General features: G+C 36.2%; 1 protein-coding gene across 1 annotated transcript in view; it reads right to left on the bottom strand.

Annotated features, from left to right (window-relative positions):
- Positions 1-20,886, bottom strand: part of GUCY1B1 (guanylate cyclase 1 soluble subunit beta 1) — a 46,552-nt gene that overhangs the window by 5,224 nt on the left and 20,442 nt on the right. The window contains 5 exon segments of the mRNA NM_001018034.2: positions 742-939; positions 4,276-4,409; positions 5,329-5,445; positions 6,937-7,167; positions 10,586-10,783. Of these exon segments, the coding sequence (NP_001018044.1) occupies positions 742-939; positions 4,276-4,409; positions 5,329-5,445; positions 6,937-7,167; positions 10,586-10,783 (878 nt within the window).

Genomic DNA, 20,886 nt, shown 5'->3' with positions numbered 1-20,886 from the left:
AAAGGTTTATTTATATATTTGAGAGCGCGAGAGAGACCACACACCCTTCACATCTTCCCTTTCCATGAGGAAAACGTATAGGAAGAACTTCCTATGACTCAACCGAGTAAAAGGTGAGGGGCAGAAGGAGAAAGAGAGTCTTTGAAGCAGATTCCATGCTGAGCACAGAGCCTGATGCAGGGCTCCCTCTCATGAACCTGAGATCACAACCTCAGCCGAAACCATGAGTCCCAACACTTAACTGCCTGCACCAACCAGGTGTCTCAGATTTTGCTATTTTTGTTAACCTGGGTCATTATAGATGTAATTGTGATTACAGATGACATCAAAATTGTCCGGTTCATATCTGTCAAGCCCTAGAATAATAATAATCCAATTCCGAGATATCTTTTAAAAGGCAATGGCCAATGTAACCCTGAGAATCCAGCCAGCCCCAGCACACGGCCTTCATATGAAGGAGGGAAGGAATGGATTGTTCAACTTTAAAGACACTGATTTTCAGAGAGAGATATTTCAGCATCTGTTCATTCAACTTGGTTTGTAAAAACAGAAGACAGATTTCCACTATCATTAAGATGGATTTATTTCTGTACGCATGATTTCTTTTTAAGGGATGTAGATTTTATTGACTACTCCAGAGCTTCTACAGGCCCCGTGCCTTTTTAGTCTGCTTATCAGACTTAACTATAGTGGACACACACCACACGATGCCCTTCCTTCACCACAAGGTTACATTCTTACGTGTCTGTCTTTTTCTTTTCATCTTCCAAGGCTCTTAACGTGAGCTGCAGCCGGTCTGTGAGGATTTCCAGTTCTTGAGTCAGTTTGTATTCCTCTCTGAATTGCTCTCCCAAAAGAACGAGGTCACGCGTGGCATCGTGCAGGGGGATGTCGCTCAGATACAGACCTCTCCTTGTCAGATCATCCAGATTCATCACACTGTTACACAGGGAAGTGAGGCAAAAATCAGTGCCAGCTTGTCTACACGATAATCCCGAGCCCAGTAACTGTCAAGGAGTAGAAGCCTGTCATCTCCTACCATTCAGTTCCTACCATTCAATAGGTCAGGCTAAAGACAAGAAAATTTGGAGAGTCACATGAAAAATATTACTTTATTCTTTTATGTATTTAAAAATCTATCAAATAGCATTGAATTCGACATAGGTATTGCCTATGCCATCAAAAATCACACTTTTTGATGCCATCATCCTAAACTGAAAGATAAGATAGAAACCTGTCCTGTGCAACCTGGTCTGTAACACAAGGCTGTTATACACTGCTATCACATTTTCCCCTCATTATAAAGAGATGAAGAGCAAAAAAATTTTTTTTACCCTCTGTAACAGGGATAATAGTGCTTCTTTTGAGAAACCAGTTCATTTTTGCCTTGTGGATTCTTTGACTTTTGTAACTGGTTACTTTCCCCTTTTAGACTAAAAGTGTACAATCAGATTTATGACCTTTCTTTCACATGTATTTTATGTATTTATGACTTTTTTTAAGAATAAGATTTTATTTATTTGAAAGAGATCCTGAGAGGGCACAAGCAGGGGGAGGGGCAAAGGGAAAGGGAGAAGCAGGCTCCCCGCTGCAAGAAGCCCAAAGCAGGGCTCCATCCCAGGACCCAGGGATCATGACCTGAGCTGAAGGCAGACACTTAATCAACTGAGCCACCCAGGCGCCTTGTATTTTTGACTTTTTGATGTGTATTTTATTTGCTACTCTTCCTTCTGGTTCTAATTTCTTCTACTACTCTTGTTTTCATTAAAACTTTTCTCATTTTTCTTTTAAAGATTTTATTTATTTATTCATGAGAGACACAGAGAGAGAGGCAGAGACACAGGCAGAAGAAGAAGCAGGGAGCCCGATGTGGGACTTGATCCCGGGTCTCCAGGATCACACCCTGAGCCAAAGGCAGATGCTCAACCGCTGAGCCACCCAGGTGTTCCACTTTTCTCATTTTTGAAACATTATTTAAACTTGCTAGATTTTATGTGCCTCTATAACCTATTTTTTTTACCTAAATTATTTTTAGAATAGCACACTAATATTTATTGATTCAGCAATAATCTGGTAAGTGATTGCTTTTTAAGTTTACCTTTTGGTTAAAATGTCCTAAGGTTACGCTATTGGTTTGGATTCTTTAAATACAAGGTAATTACTTCTGGGCATGCACCATAAGAATTTCTCTAAAATGACATAATGAGTTGTGACTTCACAGAAGAGTTTTGGATTGATAAAATGTCTCCTTGTTATACGTTCTCAGGAGAAATGTCCACAAATCAGAGCAAAAATTAGCATATCAATACTGAAAAATAAAATAATCAAAGAGTTTACTAATGAACCACTATGGTCTCTTTAGATTTTGTTAAAATGCATATGTACGTTACAGCTCACTTTCAGAATAGACCCATTTGAAAAGAGGCCAAGTCCTCCGCCACATGGTACACAAGACCTGCCCTTGAGCAGAGAAAAAAAAGATTATGAGCCAAAAATGAAAGTGGCTAAAAATACTGACACTGAGTTAGGAAATAATCAAATTATGTCTCACTTTTTAAAAATGTTACTTATGATTTTAATGAACTATTAACATTTTTTTCTAAAGTTAACTACTCATTTTGAAATTATTTACATTACAGGTAAAACTGCTTTTAGGAGATGTCATTTTCATGTGAGTACAAATCTTTCTATGCACATGAACAGGTACCATAGGATAAACTGTGAGTGTGTTACTACGTGACCAATTTCCACATATGGCAATGAACAAAAAGACTCCAAATTTTCTGCTTCTGCTTCCAAAGAGACCTTATTTCTGTGAATAGAAGTTGTCACTACTGAAAAGCTGTCATTCCACTAAAGCTCAACTTGAAATGAGACAGAAGAAACAAACACTTATGACAGCACATGAAGATATAGTCAGATCAGTACAAGTGATGAATTAGAAAATATAGTTTGTTTATATTCTCTAATTTTGTCTCTTCTATTTTCATGATACATATTCTCAGAAAAAAAATGTCTTACAGTTTTTAATAGTGCATTAAAAGAAGTTGTTACAAGGTTATGTTTTTCAGAAATTTTAAGCCACTATCTTTATTTTTCTATTTTTTTTTTTAAGATTCTATTCATGAGGGACACACAGAGAGAGGCAGAGACACAGAGGGACAAGCAGGCTCCCTGCGGGGTCCTGAGGTGGGACTCGATCCCAGGGTCCTGGGATCACGCCCTGAGCTGAAGGCAGAGGCTCAACCATTGAGCCACCCAGGTGCTTCGAGGCATTATCTTTTTTTTTTTAATTTTTATTTATTTATGATAGTCACACAGAGAGAGAGAGAGGCAAAGACACAGGCAGAGGGAGAAGCAGGCTCCATGCACCGGGAGCCCGACGTGGGATTCGATCCCGGGTCTCCAGGATCGCGCCCTGGGCCAAAGGCAGGCACCAAATCGCTGAGCCACCCAGGGATCCCATCGAGGCATTATCTTTAAAGGAAAACTGATCATGGTTCATGGTGGACTTTAAATTTTTAGCCAAAAGCTCACCAAAACATGCTTTATGGAGTATGTTACTAAATAACATGCATGGCTTTCAGTTATACAAAGTTATAAATATACAAAATATCACCTAACAAGTTCCAGTTGTCTTTTTCTATATTTCTAAGTAAATTTAGATATAATTTTGTTATTCTGAGTTCCCCTGTACTGAGTTTTCCTTCAGTAAAGTGTTCTGTCAAATTAGAAAAAACAGCATCCTCCAGTTTTACTTCCCTCTGATGTTTATTATAAATAACATAATCTACATAAATTTCAATGTAATAATATGTATTGAACGGTGAATCCAGATTAAAATAGCTAAATATGTGCAATATAAAATAGTTCAAATCCACAAATAATTTTAAAAACTAATTTCTCGGTACCAAATATCCATGTATCCATGACATCATAGTAGATGCTCTACTGAATTGCTTTGCTATGTGACACCTCTTTGGAAGGTATCAAACTATAGAATTAGCTACCTGCAGATTAGATTTTTCCATGATTTAACGGTATAAACACTCGCAAACTGATTCAGACAGGACAAATCAAGCAGAATACCTGATTTCTTCTGAGCTTATTACAAATGCCAAATGAAATTATCCTTGTTATAGAGAAGTGTATAGACAAGGGCTGTAAAATCTAATTATGCTTAGAACATGTAGACATGATTAAATAGAATGTTATTGAATTTCTCTGTGAGCTGAGGGTACTTATAACCATTGTAATTAATCTAAAAATGATTACCTTGGTGAACACAGAAAAAGGATGCTATCTGCTTCAGGTAAGTAGATCATCTGACCCTTGAGACGTAAGCAGCTGATCTCAGTTCCAGTCAGCTCATCCTCACATTCTAATTTCTCTACGTCCAACAATCCTTCCTTGAAAAGGCAAGACATAACCGTTAACTAGTACCTTTCTCCCTACCTAGCAATTCAACAAAAAAACAAGGACACACGGGCTTCCTTTTCCACCAAACCGTAAGGGAGAATAAATGCAACAAGAAGATCAGGAAAAGCATTTCACCAAAATGCTAACGGGTCATAAGCAAAGTAGCTTCTGAACCCAGAAAGACGAGAGCCACACTACTGTTTGCGTATTGGTTTAAAGCCTCCAGGAATCTTATTTCTGATTTTCTAGTATGGCTGGAATATCTAATACTAATTTCTATGGAAAAATAAACCAAGCATCTCCATTCCCCACACCTGCATTCACAGAACAATGGGGAGTGGCTTCAAACACTAATGTATGTGTTGGTAAGACCTTTGCGAGGGCTGCAAGGACAACAGGTGTACTGTAGGACACTTCTGCTGTCTCAGTCAAAAGAACAGTAAGTCTGAGGTCTGGGGACCACCTAAGTAATCAACTAAATGAATATTTTATCACTTTTATTCTCCCACAAAAATGACATTCAGAACAACAGTTTAAGGAAGAATTAAATTAGGGATCTGGTTGAAGTTAAAAAAAAAATTCCTTATCTGTTCTGATTTCTAAAATAGCAGATGGTAGCTTTAGGGAGTAAAAGATGTTTGTTTTATTATGTGAAACTGAGCCGTCCCAGTAAGACAGTCTCAAAACTTATTTTTGTTAATTATGATCAGTTGCTAGGAGTTCCACCGCCCCTCAGGCAAATAAGAAACTACTAGCATTGCCTTTGAAATAGGGCTCCCTCTGAGGTTTCAGTTGGGATCTGTCTACACCTTCTCCATGTCATAGAATGGTGGACTAGCTAACTTTCCCACAGGGATGCTTCTAAGTAACCTTCCTTATTCACATTGAAAGGAATAATAGCTAGATTACCTTGCTTCTCAATACGAAAACCGTATTGATGTGTGAAAGGATCCCATGGAAACTAATGTCGATATGAGGACGGACGAGAGAGAAGACAGACAATAGGCTGCAGTTCCCAGGCTGGAGCTACAATGCCAATGAAAGGAGAGAACATGTGATTAGCCAAAATAATTCTTAGGATTTGAGATTAGATTCAGCCGACTCAAGAAGACTTAAAAATAGAAAAGTGTCATCATTTGGTAGGGCAATTGCCTCAACCATGGACTCCTACTTGACCCATGTCGCTCAGCGATGGAATGGGTGTCCCATGCTGCATGAACATAAAACCTAATATGGTCTCAGAGTATTCACACATTCAAGTATAAGCTAATGTAAGTAAGGGAAGCATTTTCAAAGAAGAAAGAATAGAAATTGATCCTTTTTTAAAAAGATTTATTTATTTATTCATGATAGAGAGAGAGAGAGAGAGGAGAGAGAGAGAGAGACAGAGAATGGCAGAGACACAGGCAGAGGGAGAAAGAGGCTCCATGCAGGGAGCCCGATGCAGGACTCGATCCCAGGACTCCAGGACCATGCCTGGGGCCAAAGGCAGGTGCCAAACCGCCAAGCCACCCAGGGATCCCCAGAAATTGATCTTTTAAAAATGTAGTATGAGGTATCTCAAATGCCTGTGGCTTAAAATGAGATTTAAATAGCAAAACCACCAGCAAACACTCATAGTTTGTTAAGAGACGACTAATAATAATAACAGGTAATAGTTAATAATTGCTTAGACACTGGACTGAATATTCTTTATGCACTCTGTATGCTCACACTGAAATACAGGGAAAATAGGCCAAGAAAGATGAAGTAATGTGCTCATGGTCATACAATGAGAGAGAGGCAGAGCCAGCAGAGGAGGCACGCTGTACCCTACCCTGCTTCTGGATGTAGAGGTTTACAACAGAGCCCATCCGGGCAAATGCTCAATGAATAAGTCTCTTTAACTACAAGTGGAAAGTATCTCAAAATGTGTTGAGTACTAGTTCAAAAGTTAGTAGGCAAGGGGAGAAGTAGAAAGGATTTTCCAAATGGGTTTGGATAATGCAAGTCAAATGTAGATTCTCATCATCAGCCCAAATGTTGTCCTTTGATGCTTTGTCTGCTCAACCCCCTGAGAATCTATCATTTACCTCTTTAGCGTTTGTAAAATTCCCTTCTTTTCCCTGAAAATGTCTATGGCTGACTTTGGAAGCTATTCCAATCAGCATATAATGAATGAATGAATGAATGAATGAATGAATAAGTGAAAGATGCTTATTACTAGAAAATCACCCATGTTTTCATTTAAAAAAAAACAAACAGCATTCCCACTTAGTTTTCCATCCTGTAAGTGACTAAAACAAACAAACAAACAAACAAACAAAAACAAATAAATAAATAGCCAGCCGTCCTAGGGAAAGTTGTAGTATGTTCAAATACATGTAACTCACTTTTGAAGAATTCATGTGATATATATGATGCACATTATCTAATACACAGTCAATGTGTTGAATGAATAAATGGCCATTTTTTTGGTAACAATATCCCCCCATGGCCTTTAGTTTCAGGCCTCAAGAAAGTGCGAGGTCATTTTACCTGGGGAAGCACTCTGTATATGGCGTTGCCACACTGAGTAACCACTAGGTCCCGGTCAAATATTATGTGAAAAGGAAAAGCTTTGCAGAAGGTATATGGGCTGATGCGTGATTCCTGGGTACCATTTTCTTCAAATCTATCAAGATCTTCATAAAAATCTTCTTCTTTTGACTCTTTTTCCTCAATTAGAAATTGAGTATGATCACATTCTTCATTTCTTTGCTGAATAACCTGGATTTCAAAAGGGGAGATGGTGTTGATTGTTTGCATTTCAGTTTGGTTAAGATATCTAAATACCTAAGAAACTGGGTATGAGAATTGCGTTTAGAGAGTTAATTTAAAAATAGGAATATATGCAAATACTATGCATGCCTTGGACATTGTCTTATGCAATTTGAAGACTGAATAATTATTTATAATAAAATTGCAAACCTAGTATCAGTCCCTTAGTAGCCCAGATGGCCTCTTGGGTAGAATTAGAAAAGTACCCTCTTGTCCGGGTAGGCTTAGCCTACTCAGCCAGGTACACTTGTGCAGTGAGTGACCTATAAAGCATACAAAGTGGCTTTATTTAATATGATAAAAAATGATATTCACAAACAGAGGGAAATGAAATAATAGAGACATATATTTTAAAATACATTCAATATCAGGCTGCCTAGATGGCTCAATTGGTTTAAGTGCCTGACTCCTGATTTAGGCTCAAGTAATCATCTCTGGGTCATGAAATCAAGCCTTATGTTGGGCTCCAAGCTCAGCGAGGAGTCTGCTTGAGAGGCTCTCTTCTTCGCCTTCTGCGTCCCCCCCTAAACAAACAAATAAATAAAATCTTAAAAAAAAATACATGCACTGTCATTTTTATCCATCAAATGGCAATTTTAAAAAATACCAAATTGGGTAAAACACAGAAAAAGAGTCATCTCAAATACCACTAGTGTGAGGGGATCTTGATTAAACTTGCTGATTGTTAGGTTATTAGATTGATAATATACAAGTAACCTTTAAAAAGTTATATATACTCTGGTTTAATTAAAAATCTAGGAACTCATCTAAGGAAGTTATCATAATACTGGGTAAAGCTCTATAATTTAAAGAAATAACTACATTTCTAAAATACTCTAAATAATATATATAATAAATATAGAATAATACAAATAAATATTTATTATATACATATAAGTAAAACATTTCTAAAATATTATTCATAGGCAAATACATTACTAAGATATAGAAAAGATGTTTTTTCTTTTGAGTTCAAGAAACTACAAGCAACACATCCTCTTAGAAAGGGAAGTACTATATCTCAACTGTGGCCAAATCCAAATGGAAGTAGTTGGGGCAATAGTTCCTCAGTTAAAGCTAAATGAAAGCAGAATATTGCTCTTTCTCACTTTTTTTGTTTGTTCAGGAGTTCACTGCAGCACACTTTGAGACTGCGGAACAAATCACAGTTAACACGGATGCTATTGTATATATTCTTTCAAAAACGGTTTCCTGATGGAATTAGGGTATTACTACCATCAGTGTCATACTAATCTACTACACTGGCTAAATAGTAGTATTCTTATTTATGATTTAAACATTGTGCCCCACTAAGGCTGATTTCTCTAAAGTTTCATCAACAAAATAAGGTCAACCTTAAAATTCAAGCCTAATTTTGATGTTCTGCTCTGATTTTAGCTATAGGAACTGAATTATATGCAACTTCAATTTACTATTTAATTCCTCAATTCTGCTCTTTTGCTTTGATTAAAATGTCAAAATGAACTGCTCTCTGATCATATTTTTAATCTCTTCTTGGTATATTACTTCTTTACATGGTATAATATTCCTTAAGTAGTTAAATCGTCTGGTAGCTCTGGACCTGTTAAACTTACAGATCCAACTTAAGAATACTTAAGGAAATTAAAACAGTATCTTTGACAAGAATTAAATATATAAAACATAACTAAAAATGAAAATATTTCAGAATTCGTAATGGAGTACTTGAATAAATAGAGACCACAAGGCAACTTAAATATTGTATAAAGTAAACCATGTAATTAAGCAAAAACTTGAATTTTATATAGAGTCTGCTAATGGCTGTCAACCTTCCATGACAAATACTTTAATAACCATAGCAACTGCAGTATCTAAGTATGCCCTAATTTGAGTTTGTTTCCTAAAGTGTCTATGTATTTGTCTCTTGCTCAACTTGCCTAAATAAAAAAATAAAACCAAGAGTAGATAGACACAGTGTGCAGATAGCCCCTCATAAAGGCTCACTTAGTATAGATGTAGTGTTAGTTTGGTGTCATGATCAAAGATCAGAAATGAAAGGCATAAAATAGTTTGACTATTAAATTCCAGTGAGATTCTTAATCATTGATACATTTTGATTCTTTACCGAAGGTTTTAATTTAACTTTAAAATGTCTCTGGATTTGATAATGTCAAGTTACATAGAATCCCACTTTGTAGTTGTGGAAAAACTAAGGTTGCACCTGGGAATCACCAACAAGTGCCACAGAAAGTATTGACATCAACTCCTGAAAAGAAAGAAAACCACAAAACCTAACATGACATTACTAGATCAAATATATGGGACGCTTTCCCAATATAATCAATTTAAATGTTACAATTTTTATTTGCCATAATGCTGTACTTAAAGTTTGGGCTTTCCTTTGTTTTTCTTAAGAGTTTATTTATTTATTCATGAGAGACACACAGAGAGAGGCAGAGACATAGGCAGAGGGAGAAGCAGGCTCCTTGTGGGGAACCCAATGCAGGACTCGATCCCAGGACCCCGGGATCATGACTTGAGCGAATACAGACGCTGAACCACTGAGCCACCCAGGTGCCCCAAAGTTTGGGCTTTCCATATGTGCTAGAACATAACTTTGATGCCTAAGAAATATGCACAAAGAAAAAAAGCTGAAATAAGATATCCCTCTCACTAATTTTCTCAGACTCAGGGCCGCTGAAAAATGGCTCTTGAGGCCGAACATGCTGAGCGCACAACAAACAGCTGAACAGGAGAGACTACGTGGGTTACAAAGAGTAAAACGATGGTTCTCTTTATTGCCTGGCTGTCGTAAGAGTACTCTGATATCACTCAGAGCTAAGAGCAAGTGTTATCAAGAGCAACACAACTTTTAAAGTATAAAACCTGGTTTCTTTCACCTAGTAATCTAATTAAAAAAAAAAAAAGCAAAACATTTAGGTCACAAAGTGAGAGATTCCAACTATATTTCGGGGACAGGCAAAAAAAAAAATCTACAAAGAAATAATGAACAGCAAAACAATATCTAAGTTTATATTATCTTAGAATCTGACTACCCACATAATGAGGTTTTTTGTATTCTGGAGGCTACAACCTAGCCAGTTACATATCCTTTTGCTCCCCAGTTCTTGTGTGCTCACAGGAGATGCAAACTAGATTTCATGTGACCTTATGGAAAGAGATTATCTGCTGTCACAAGGACAAAATATCCTGTATAATGACTTCCACGGTCAAATATAGAATATTGCTCGTGCAGCACTGTTTTGGTTCAAGTATACCTCTGATGAGGTCCACTAGGAGTGATAATTAAAGGTAAATTCACAGAGTATCATGTTTAATATTCTATATATCTGATGTGTTCAGAAGGGTCTCCATCACCAGCCATTACCTTCATGTCTATTTCGGTGCCATGTATTTGTTGAGCAACAGTTTTGATGATTCCGATGACAATATCCTGAAGTCCCTCTCTCTCGGAGTAGTAGTGCAGAATGAGTCCTTTGCCCTTTTCTGCATCCGTGCACCTAAACGAAGGAGCACGCATGCCTGGGTAGATGGTAGCAAGGTGATCATGTAGAGCATCAAGGTTCTGCAATAAAGGGGAGATGGGATGAATAAACGATGCTTCCACAATGGCAGCTAACATTGAGAAAACAAGGTAGGGAAGCAGGGCTCAAATCTGTGGTTAGTTGGCAGAATGACTGAGTGAGGACTCACATAGCACAATCTTCCCTTGTGCACCAAGACAACTGAAGGTAAGGACCATAGAGAACTTAAAGCTAAAGTAGTATAATTAAGAAAAAATATTTTAAAAATATAAAAAGAAAAAAGAGAGTGGGTGGTTGCGTTGACCGGGTGACGGGCACTGAGGGGGGCACTTGATGGGATGAGCTCTGGGTGTTATGATTTATGCTGGCAAATTGAACTCCAATAAAAAAATTTTAAAAAAGAAAAAAAGAAAAATAATCTGAGGCTATTAACAGTTAATATATTTTAAAGAAGGATAAATAAACAAGCGGGTTGTAAAAAGAATGACTGAAGCAAGAAAAACATAATTATGGGCTAAAGCAAAGATATGCATATTTATAGGAGTTTGGAGAAGGTATATATGCATGTTATGTTAGAAAAATATGAATGCCTAAAGTGATCACAATTTACCCTATATAAATTGTTAGGACTGTTACTGTTTACAGTCCTAACAATTATTAATTCAAAACATTGTATCAGTGATAAACATACGAAAACATAAGCATATTATTTTGTGAGGTAATGTTTTAGGACTGAAAACCTTTTTATAAATTAAAGTAGCAGGATTGTTTCATATTTATTAGTAGCCGCCAATCAAGATACAGCTTCACAGCTGACATGTGAAATAATTATCTTTTGGAACCAAATCTTGGAAAACTAATAAATTTACCAATAAATACTTTCTGTACTTGTAGTTTTGTCATTAACGTAGAACATACCAAACTTCCCAGCATCCTGCATTACTCACTAATACACAAAACTTATTTGTATAAAGATGACCAGGAGAAATGGTGCAAACGATGTGTTTCATTTGGTCCAACATGGTTTTTCAAATAATAGCTCATAATGTGTTAGCGGGTGTGTGTTACACATATGCGTAGGATACATACGGCATAGCACGGTATATGAATGAAGAGTGAAGTAGCTTTAGAATTAAGCCGACTTTGATTTAAAACATGACATTGTCCTGAGCCCTGTAACAGCATGGAACTGAGCTGTCAACACCTGAATGAGCATGGGAACAATTATCCCCTAGAGACTACATAAAGGAACGTAGTCTTGCTGGCACCTTCATCATAGTCTGGCAAGACCTTAATGGACTTTGATCTAAAAAAAAAAAAAAAAAAAAAAAAAAAGAGAGAGAGAGATAATAAACCTATGTTGTTCAAGGCACTTACATTTGTGGTAATTTGTTATGGTAGCAATAAAAGCTAATACGCCAAGCAAATAGTAATCTATCAAGAACTGGTGATTATCACTAAAAACAAGTGGATAAAATGGTTTTAGAATGCAATAGCATAAAAGAATGCATCAAAAAAAGAAGATGCTGGATATAGGCCAAAACTGAACTATGGCTCTGGTTCCAAATGTCTCAAAGAAGCCAATTTAGGGAAACGGAAGTATCCAGTAAGTTATTAGGAAGTGAGTACAAGGTGACTCCATGGGTGCCCAAATTCAAGAAATGGTCGACCAGGGCACCAATGGCACTGTGGTTTAGTTTTATGTCCCCTTCCATTCAATGATTCATTTATTCTATAGCTAAGTCACATGCAATACATATTATGAGCTGTCTGTGGTACAGGCCGGGGACAGGGTAGAGGATCCGACACAAATCTGCATGACATGGAACTTGACTTTAAATAGCTCATAGTTCATACCACAAACAAATGTGTAGAGTGACTTTTGATGAATAAATATGGGAGCCAATAACTCAGACTGAAAGAATAGGGTTCAAAGGCTTCAAAGTGAAAAGAAGCCCTGAAACTAGGTCATGAAAGGTTGACTTATGACTCAAATAAATGTTTCAACAGTCTTCTTAATTGGGTGAATCTGGTTTCTTTGTTAATTGCCTTCATGCCTAGTGATTTTTGTTTTCTTCCTGAAAATTACACCTGTTCTAATCCCATCAGGCCAGCTCTTAACAAAAATTTCAATTCATCCTAATTGCCTCTAGAGGTTGCTATTGCCACATAAAAGGAATCCAATATGGCAGACAGCCAATGAAATGAAGACCTAAAACTATTTTACTTGGTTCAGGGGTAGGAAGTTCTTCCTATAAGTTTTCCTCATGTAAATTCTTCCCTGGAAAGGGAAGACATGAAGACTGTTCCTTTATAACCCGTCCAGATCCCTTGTACAACTACTGGTGTTGGAAAAAAAAAAAAAAATGATAGAAAAATCTGGTGAGAAAAATCACGAAAAAAGTTTTAATACTTATTTCCATTTCTCACAAGTAAGAATTGAGCTTGTTGCAGCATTTAGGAAACGTCCTAATGTAGGTAGTCCCAGGTACTAGGCTGTGGCTGATTTCAAAGAAAAAAAGAAATTGAGTCTAACCATAACTTGAAATACGTATCTTAATTTCTTCCCACTTTTCCTCTACAAAATGTTCAAATATATCATAAATCAATATGCCAACATCACTTCCATTTCCACCTATTTTCATCTCGAATCATATTGTGCCATTAGCACATTTCTATATGTAGCTACACAGATGGCATGAGGCAGTAGTAACTGGTAACATTTACATTAGCAGCATCATTGATGCTAATGCAGGCCAGAGATTGGCCAGGATAGCCCAAGACCACTTTGCCATGAGTCACACAAAGGTAGACACGGTACCTTACATGGGGACCCATTTTAATTTAAATAAAAATAATGATATGAGGTATTACAATTGATAACAAAAATACTGCTTAAATTGATCACTGCAAAGCAAGTGGGATACCAAAACACACCAACTCAGAATGTTTGTCTTTTAAGTTTTTGTGGTAACCAACTCTCCAGGGGCTTACTGTTTTATTGAATTTGAATTAATTAAAAGGACAAGTAAAGTGCTTTCCTGGCATAAAAGATTTAACACCACTTAATGTAATATTGATTTTCTGTAGAGAGCATCTAACATACAAAATACTCTTGGGATTTCTTTAGTTACAGCTTTTCTTACTTGGTTTTATTCTCCTAAAATTAAAGTGATGTCCACAACTTATCTATTATTAGAAATAGACTTCATGATTAAAAATTAAGTTGATTTCATTTGAGCACATTTATATTGCTAAAAGTGTGCTTCTTCATTGTTAGACTGTGCTTGTTTGCAGCAACCTGGAAGACCATAAAAAAAGATTCTCAAAAAGCCAAGGGAAGAAAACTCGGTCCACCTTTTATAATATGATCGACATAAAGCTAATTATTCATCCACATGCGTGTGGCAATGTACCTGGAGAATAAGAATTTCATATTAAAACTGGTATTCTGTTTTATTTCTAAATATACCATGGGAATAGATATACAAAAAAAGACCCGAATGGCCAGTTTACAAAGAAGTATACATACATAAAAGAGACATAAAAAATGTAAACATATATATTTCAGCACAGTAGATTCCCAGCAAACAATAGAGCAAACCTTAAATATGCTTTGACTTCATTCTTCTTAGCTTTATAAAGTTAGAATACAAGAAAGGGATAGATAGCAGGTCCATTCATCTATTTTCTCTGAAGATGCCAAAAAGGGTAGTCAGGTTTTCATTTCACTTCTTATGTTCTGATATCATTTTACTGCTTTTTCTACAAGTGAAATGAATACACTTTTTCTACTCAGGAATCCTGCTATCCATAACTCCAATGCATCTTGTCACCTAGCATTTATTATTTGCAGAAGAAAAATTAGTGCTGGCATCCTGGGAAACTGTGCTGGAGTTCTGGATTTAGTACAATCCACAGATTCAGGAAACAAATGAGAATTTATTATTCCTTTGAGAAACTTTGAAGTTCCCTATTTTCAAGGATCTTGGAATGGTTCAAACTAAATGCAAGTTGTCTCTGTAATATGCACAGTAAAAATAAGTTCACACATAATTATAGAGGCAGAGTTTCCAGGAATTAACTACCTCATTCCCCTGCTTTCTCAGCATCTGATGAAAAAAATCTCTAAATGATGCACATGTTACATGGGTGGAGTCCTTGACTTGAAAGTTTTAAGAGAGATTTTTTGGTCTCCAAGGACCCTTATCTTACTGAATGGGGAGAAGGGAGTTGCCTGTGTTACTGGAGAACATTACTGAAGTTTAGACTGAGAAGAAATCTTAAAAAATTAGTCATTTCAGGGCACCTGGGTAACTAAGTGGCAAAGCATCTGCCCTTGGCTCAGGTTGTGATCCCAGGGTTCTGGGACCAAGTCCTGCATCGGGCGGGCTCCATGCCCTGTGGGGAGCCTACTTCTCCCTCTGTTTCTGCCTCTCTCTCTCTCTCTCTCTTTCTTCTCTCTCTCTCTCCATCTCTCATGAATAAATAAAATATTTTTAAAAAATCAGTCATTTCAAACCTCTCTTTTATTAGGAAGGAGGATGAGATAAAGCATTTCCTTTCCTTTTATTTCTTATACTTCTGAAAAATACGGCCAACAGCGGCATTTGTTTACAAGCAGCATGCAATCTGAAACATATTTTGTCAAGTTTTGTAAGAAGTAAGTCATTTTAGAATTTGAGGATAAAAACTTTTAAACAACTAGGATTAAATAAAGGTGGAAAACCCATATAACGGGAAGCACCAAGGTTGAGGTATGAATAGCATGAGATCAGAACAAGTAAGGTTAATGCTTTAATGATACTCCTGCCTCTTATTCTTGGAGCTACTTTGTAGGAAATAGCCTTTCAACTGAAAAGAGAATCTTTTTAGGAAGAAAAAATATAAATATCTTATTTCAAAAGAAATTGTATTGGTGTCACTAAAATTATTTCACTTAATATTGTTAAAACTACAATATAATTATCAACACCATCTTCTCAAGAAAAATATTTTAATTAAAGAAAAAAGAGGCAAAAAGTCATAGCATTACCTGAGTAAAATATTTTACCTACTATACTGCTTTTAAATGCATGTCTAAAAAATTTATATACTGCAACTGACAATATTTTGTAAAATTGTGAACATATATATCATTTACCCAAGCAGAAAACAATCTTACAATTCTAAAATACTCATCTTCCCTTATAAGTCTTTACTTGTCAATTTTAAAATTGCAGGTTATAGAAACTGGCATTTTGGTTTTTTTTTAAGATTTTATTTATTTATTCATGAGAGAGAGAGAGAGAGAGAGGCAGAGACACAGGCAGAGGGAGAAGCAGGAGCCATGCAGGGAGCCCGACATGGGACTCGATCCTAGGTCTCCAGGATCAGGCTCTGGGCTGAAGGCGGCGCTAAACCGCTGAGCCACCGGGGCTGCCCGAAACTGGCATTTTGGATGTTGAGAAAAAGTTTTCCTTTTGAAGTTCAAAAGTTAAAAATAAAATGAATGGTGCATTTTTGTCTAAGAAATATTATAAATAATTTAGAGAAGTATCAGAATTTCACAGCTGTTCAGGAAAATCTTCATATTTCCCAAAATAACACTTTGCACAAACATTTAAGAATTTTAGATCTGTCATCAATCCCAGAGTGCTCCTGGTGGGCTGGCCAAATCACTGCTGTGCTTTAAAGGCCAAAACCTCGGGTCAACCTGAATTTGAAGAAAATCCCACTGAGGTTTGCACAGAGGTGCTGGTAGAGGGACATTCATGTATGAGAACTGAATGAAGGAGTGAAATCACCACCATATCAAGGTTAGTGGAAGGAACCAGTGTTTCCAAGCAAAAGATAACAGAAAAAGAAAAAAGGAAAAAAGATAACAGAATATTTGCTTGATATCCAACTGAGATTCCTACGCATATTTAAGCAGGCTCATCACTTAAATTCTAACTAACCTCTAAGATTGTGCATTGCTCACTTAGTTGTCATTATTCAACCTGGTAGCTTCCCATGCTTATTTAATTTTCACTTTACCACTATAAATTATTGAGAGGTAGAGAATATACAATGTAAAGGAATATCACACCCCTGAGAATGAATTGGTAGCTCCACTGTAGATTGACTTGGGTTTCATTCCTCGAGGCTACATATCATTCTTATCAAACCTGATCTGCCCAAAGCTCCTGACTCATCCATAAATACGTATATAAGTGTACGTGGACACACTAACATAGACATAAAAAATGAAGAGGAAAACAATACAGAGTGCTGTCCCAATTATGTGTTACTGCATATCAAAGTGCCCCAGACTTATTGGCTTATAACAGTAAGATATTATTATCTTTTGTGATTCTGTGAATTTTCTGGACTCAGGAAATTCTTGGGTTGGAGTAGACGAAGCTGGGGACGGTGTCATCATAATGCTCTACCGGGCTGTTTTCCCAGGACAGGTCACCCAAAAGGCCGGTAGTAGTTGGCCCTTCAATGGGAGTTCAGCTAGCGCTGCTGTCTGAAAGCTTACACAGGACCTCTCCATGTGGCTTGGGCTTCTCACTTCATGATGCTGGGCTCCTGCAGGGAGCATCCCAAAGGCAACTATTCCAAGATACTCAGGTGGAGACTTGAAGACTTACTATGATCAAGCCAGGGAAGTATCAAAATGTTCCACCTGTTCTATTATGCAGATAATCACAAAAGCCAACGCAGATTCAAGAGAAGGCAATGTCACAATGCAGAGCAGCATAGGAGATACTAATGCAATGATTTTTGGAAGATAAAATCGGCAATAATGCAAACAGGACAATGGAAGTAAGATGATCATGGATTAAGGTGGAAGTACTGTCAAGTTGGCCATTCCTTACTAGCTAGGTTTTTTTCTTTTTTTCTAAATGAAGCTTTCAAATCCTATACGTTTTCTGCAGTGTTTTAATCTATACACTAGAAGCTTCAAATAGAAATTTACATAAAAAATAAAAAAATAAAAATAAAATAAAATAAAGAAATTTACTACAGTGACAGCATGAAACCCTACATTTTATTCCTAAATTTACAATTAAGAAAATGACAGAATAGAAGAAAAATTCTTGCTGAAACATGGTCTTATCTGTAAGATGATATATGCAAGTAAAATATACAAAATTCAAAACTAAAAATGTCCTGTTTTTTTCTTATCTCTTTTTGATAAATCATATTCCATTACAAACCTAACTAAAGGTTTAATTCCAAGGTTTAATATTATATATATATATACACACACATATATATATATATATTTTTTTTTTTTTTAAGAAAGCAAGAGTGGAGGAAGCTGGGAGGACCACAGGGAGAGGGAGAGGGAGAGAGAGAATCTGAAGCAGGCTCCATGCCCAGCACAGAGACCCACTCGGGGCTTGATGTCATGACTGTGAGATTGAGACCTGAGCTGAAATCAAGAGTTGGACGCTTAACTGACTGAGCCACCCAGGCACCCCAAGGTTTATCTACTTTCATCAGCAGTCTACAAATTGATGGTTTCACAGGAGATTTAAGAAAAACAATCCCAAACTATGTAATGTTTAGAAGCACAATGTTTCTAAGAAGTTTCCTCTAAAAATGTTTCCCATACTTTATTAATACTTAATCTATTTAGTATTTTTAGCTATTTTTTGTTAAAGTCTTGAGGTAGATTAAAAATAAGCATAATGTGAAACTTTTTAAATTGAATTTGGAAGTACAAGAGAGTTTGGATAAGCAGGGCCTTGAATTTAATATTAGTGGCAAAGCCTCTTAAAGGGGAATTGTCCATTATTTAAACTGTTCAAATTGTTAAATTTAGGTCATTAAATTGTTTACATTGACTGATCCAGGGAAATGAAAAACTTTACATGAGAAATATTTTTCTGAAACTAAACTACAGATAATTTCTATTCAGTGTGTCCTTGAATATTAGATTTCTAAAAATGGAACAGGAATATTATCTCAATAAAATCACGTGGGCCAAATTAAGTGTGTGTGTGTGTGTATATATATATATATATATATATATATATATAAAATAAAAATATTACTAAATCAATAAAATATCCTGGGCCAAAAATATAATATATACATATTATTATACTAGCCACATATATATACAACATATAATTCAGAATTAGTTAATTCTAACATTCAAAGATTCTCTATAGATTGTCTATTATAGGCTGTGCCTGGTATTCAGAACTTTTGGAAATTATTTCAAGAAAAGCAAAAATGTATGTTTAATAGAAAGCCATTCTTGTATGTATTTATTTATTTATTAATTCATTCATCATTCATTCATTCATTTGAGAAAGAGAAACAGAGCACAAGTATGCGAGGTGGAGGGCAGAAGGAGAGAGAGAGAGAATCCTAAGAGGGCTTCATGTCCCAAATGGAGCCCAACACAGGGCTCGATCTTATGACCTGAGCCAAAATCAAGAGTCGGATGCTTAACCAACTGAGCCACTGAGGCGCCCCCTGAGCCATTCTTAATGATGTATCCAACTGAGAGGCTGAAGAAAGACAACTTCCAAGGAATTTCTCCTTGGAAGCATGATAAGTGGTCAGAGCTGCCCAGCCTAAGGCATAATCAAATGATTTCCCATGTTATAATTCCAGTAGCTACTTTATTGTTGCCTGGAAATTCCAAATGGAGATATTAGAATGATCATTTTGAAAGTTTCTAGATACAAATAATGTAACTTGTATATTCATTAATAAATAGTAATTTGCCATGTCCACATTAGATGGAAATTTCTAGGTGGAAATTGCCTATTATTATACATTTCAAACTGTAATTCATCTCTAAATAAAGTTATATAGTTTCATCAAAAGAATAATAACATGAAAATAAAATAAGTGTTATCTTTAATAAAAGAATTAATCTTGAGCTGTTGGTGTATTTGCTTTTTACTTTTGTACAAACAACAAATCTTCATTCTTCAGTCCTCAAAAATGGTATTTATTCATTCCCATATATGTATCTGTGGAGATACCATCATTAAGAGATTACACATGGTCTCTGGTTCCATGAAGTTTACATTCCAGCCCATTAAACAGGAAATGATAGTACAGTGTGAGAAATATGAGGGCTGGGGAAATAGAGTGTACTGTGAAAAACTGAGAAATGCCAATTTCTCTGACTCAGAAAGGGCAGAGATTGGAGAGGGGAGTGATGTCCTCCTGGAAGGAGTAATTTGACCAACAGGATAAATAGGATTTATTTAGCTGGAAAGCAGCAGTAACAGTGTTCTAGATAAAGGGAAGAACAGGTGCAAAAGTTCAGAGGATAGAGAGAGCAGGATAATAAAGACTGTAAAAGAAGTTCTCTTTGGTCAGACTTTGGTAGAGGAAGAATAAGGATGGATAGGGGATGTAAGTAGTTTCACTAATTTTAATTACTTTCTACTTTTTCCAGTGAGGAATTGGGAATCATTAAAAGGGTTTAAGCAAGAAAATGTCTAATGAGATATATTTGAACTTTCAGAAAAAAAACAGTAGGGTTATAGAATGGAGAAAAGATTGGAAGAGTCTTGAAGGGAGGCTGGGAAACCATCCAATCTCTAGAGAATGATAGCTCCCACAAAAGTATAGAGAAAATAAAGAAAAGTGATAGAATTCTCAAAATTTAGGAAATAGACTCTAAGGATTGATGCTTGTTTGAAATCAGAATGAAAAAGAAAAGTTTTTAAATTCTCTTTAAAATAAGACCCAGCTTACCTTACTCCTTAATGAAGGATTAAAGTCTACGAAAAATAATGTTTTATTTATTTATATAATGAAAAATGTAAATTTTTATATGGGAATGAGGATCTTAAGACAATTTATGGGGTACTTGGGAGGCCCAGTGGTTGAGTGTCTATCTTGGTTCAGGGCGGGATCCCAGGGTCCTGGGATCGAGTCCTGTATTGGGTTCCCCACAGGGAGCCTGCTTCTCCCTCTGCCTATGTCTCTGCCTCTCTCTGTGTGTGTCTCTCATGAATAAATAAATAAAATCTTTGAAAAAAAAGACAGTTTATGAAAATCAGTCGCTTTATTTTATAATCACTTATACAGAAAAAAATATTCTTTTAATGTCTATGTAAATAGCCTAATCATAAGATAAATGCCTACGGTATTTTAATCCATTCAATTTGCTGGTAAGACATGCAATTTGAAAAAC

The sequence above is a fragment of the Canis lupus genome, chromosome 15, assembly GCF_011100685.1.
Source record: "Canis lupus familiaris isolate Mischka breed German Shepherd chromosome 15, alternate assembly UU_Cfam_GSD_1.0, whole genome shotgun sequence".
NCBI lineage: Eukaryota > Metazoa > Chordata > Mammalia > Carnivora > Canidae > Canis > Canis lupus.
Note: the sequence above shows the minus strand (reverse complement) of the source record. Positions and strands in the feature narration are given on the sequence as shown.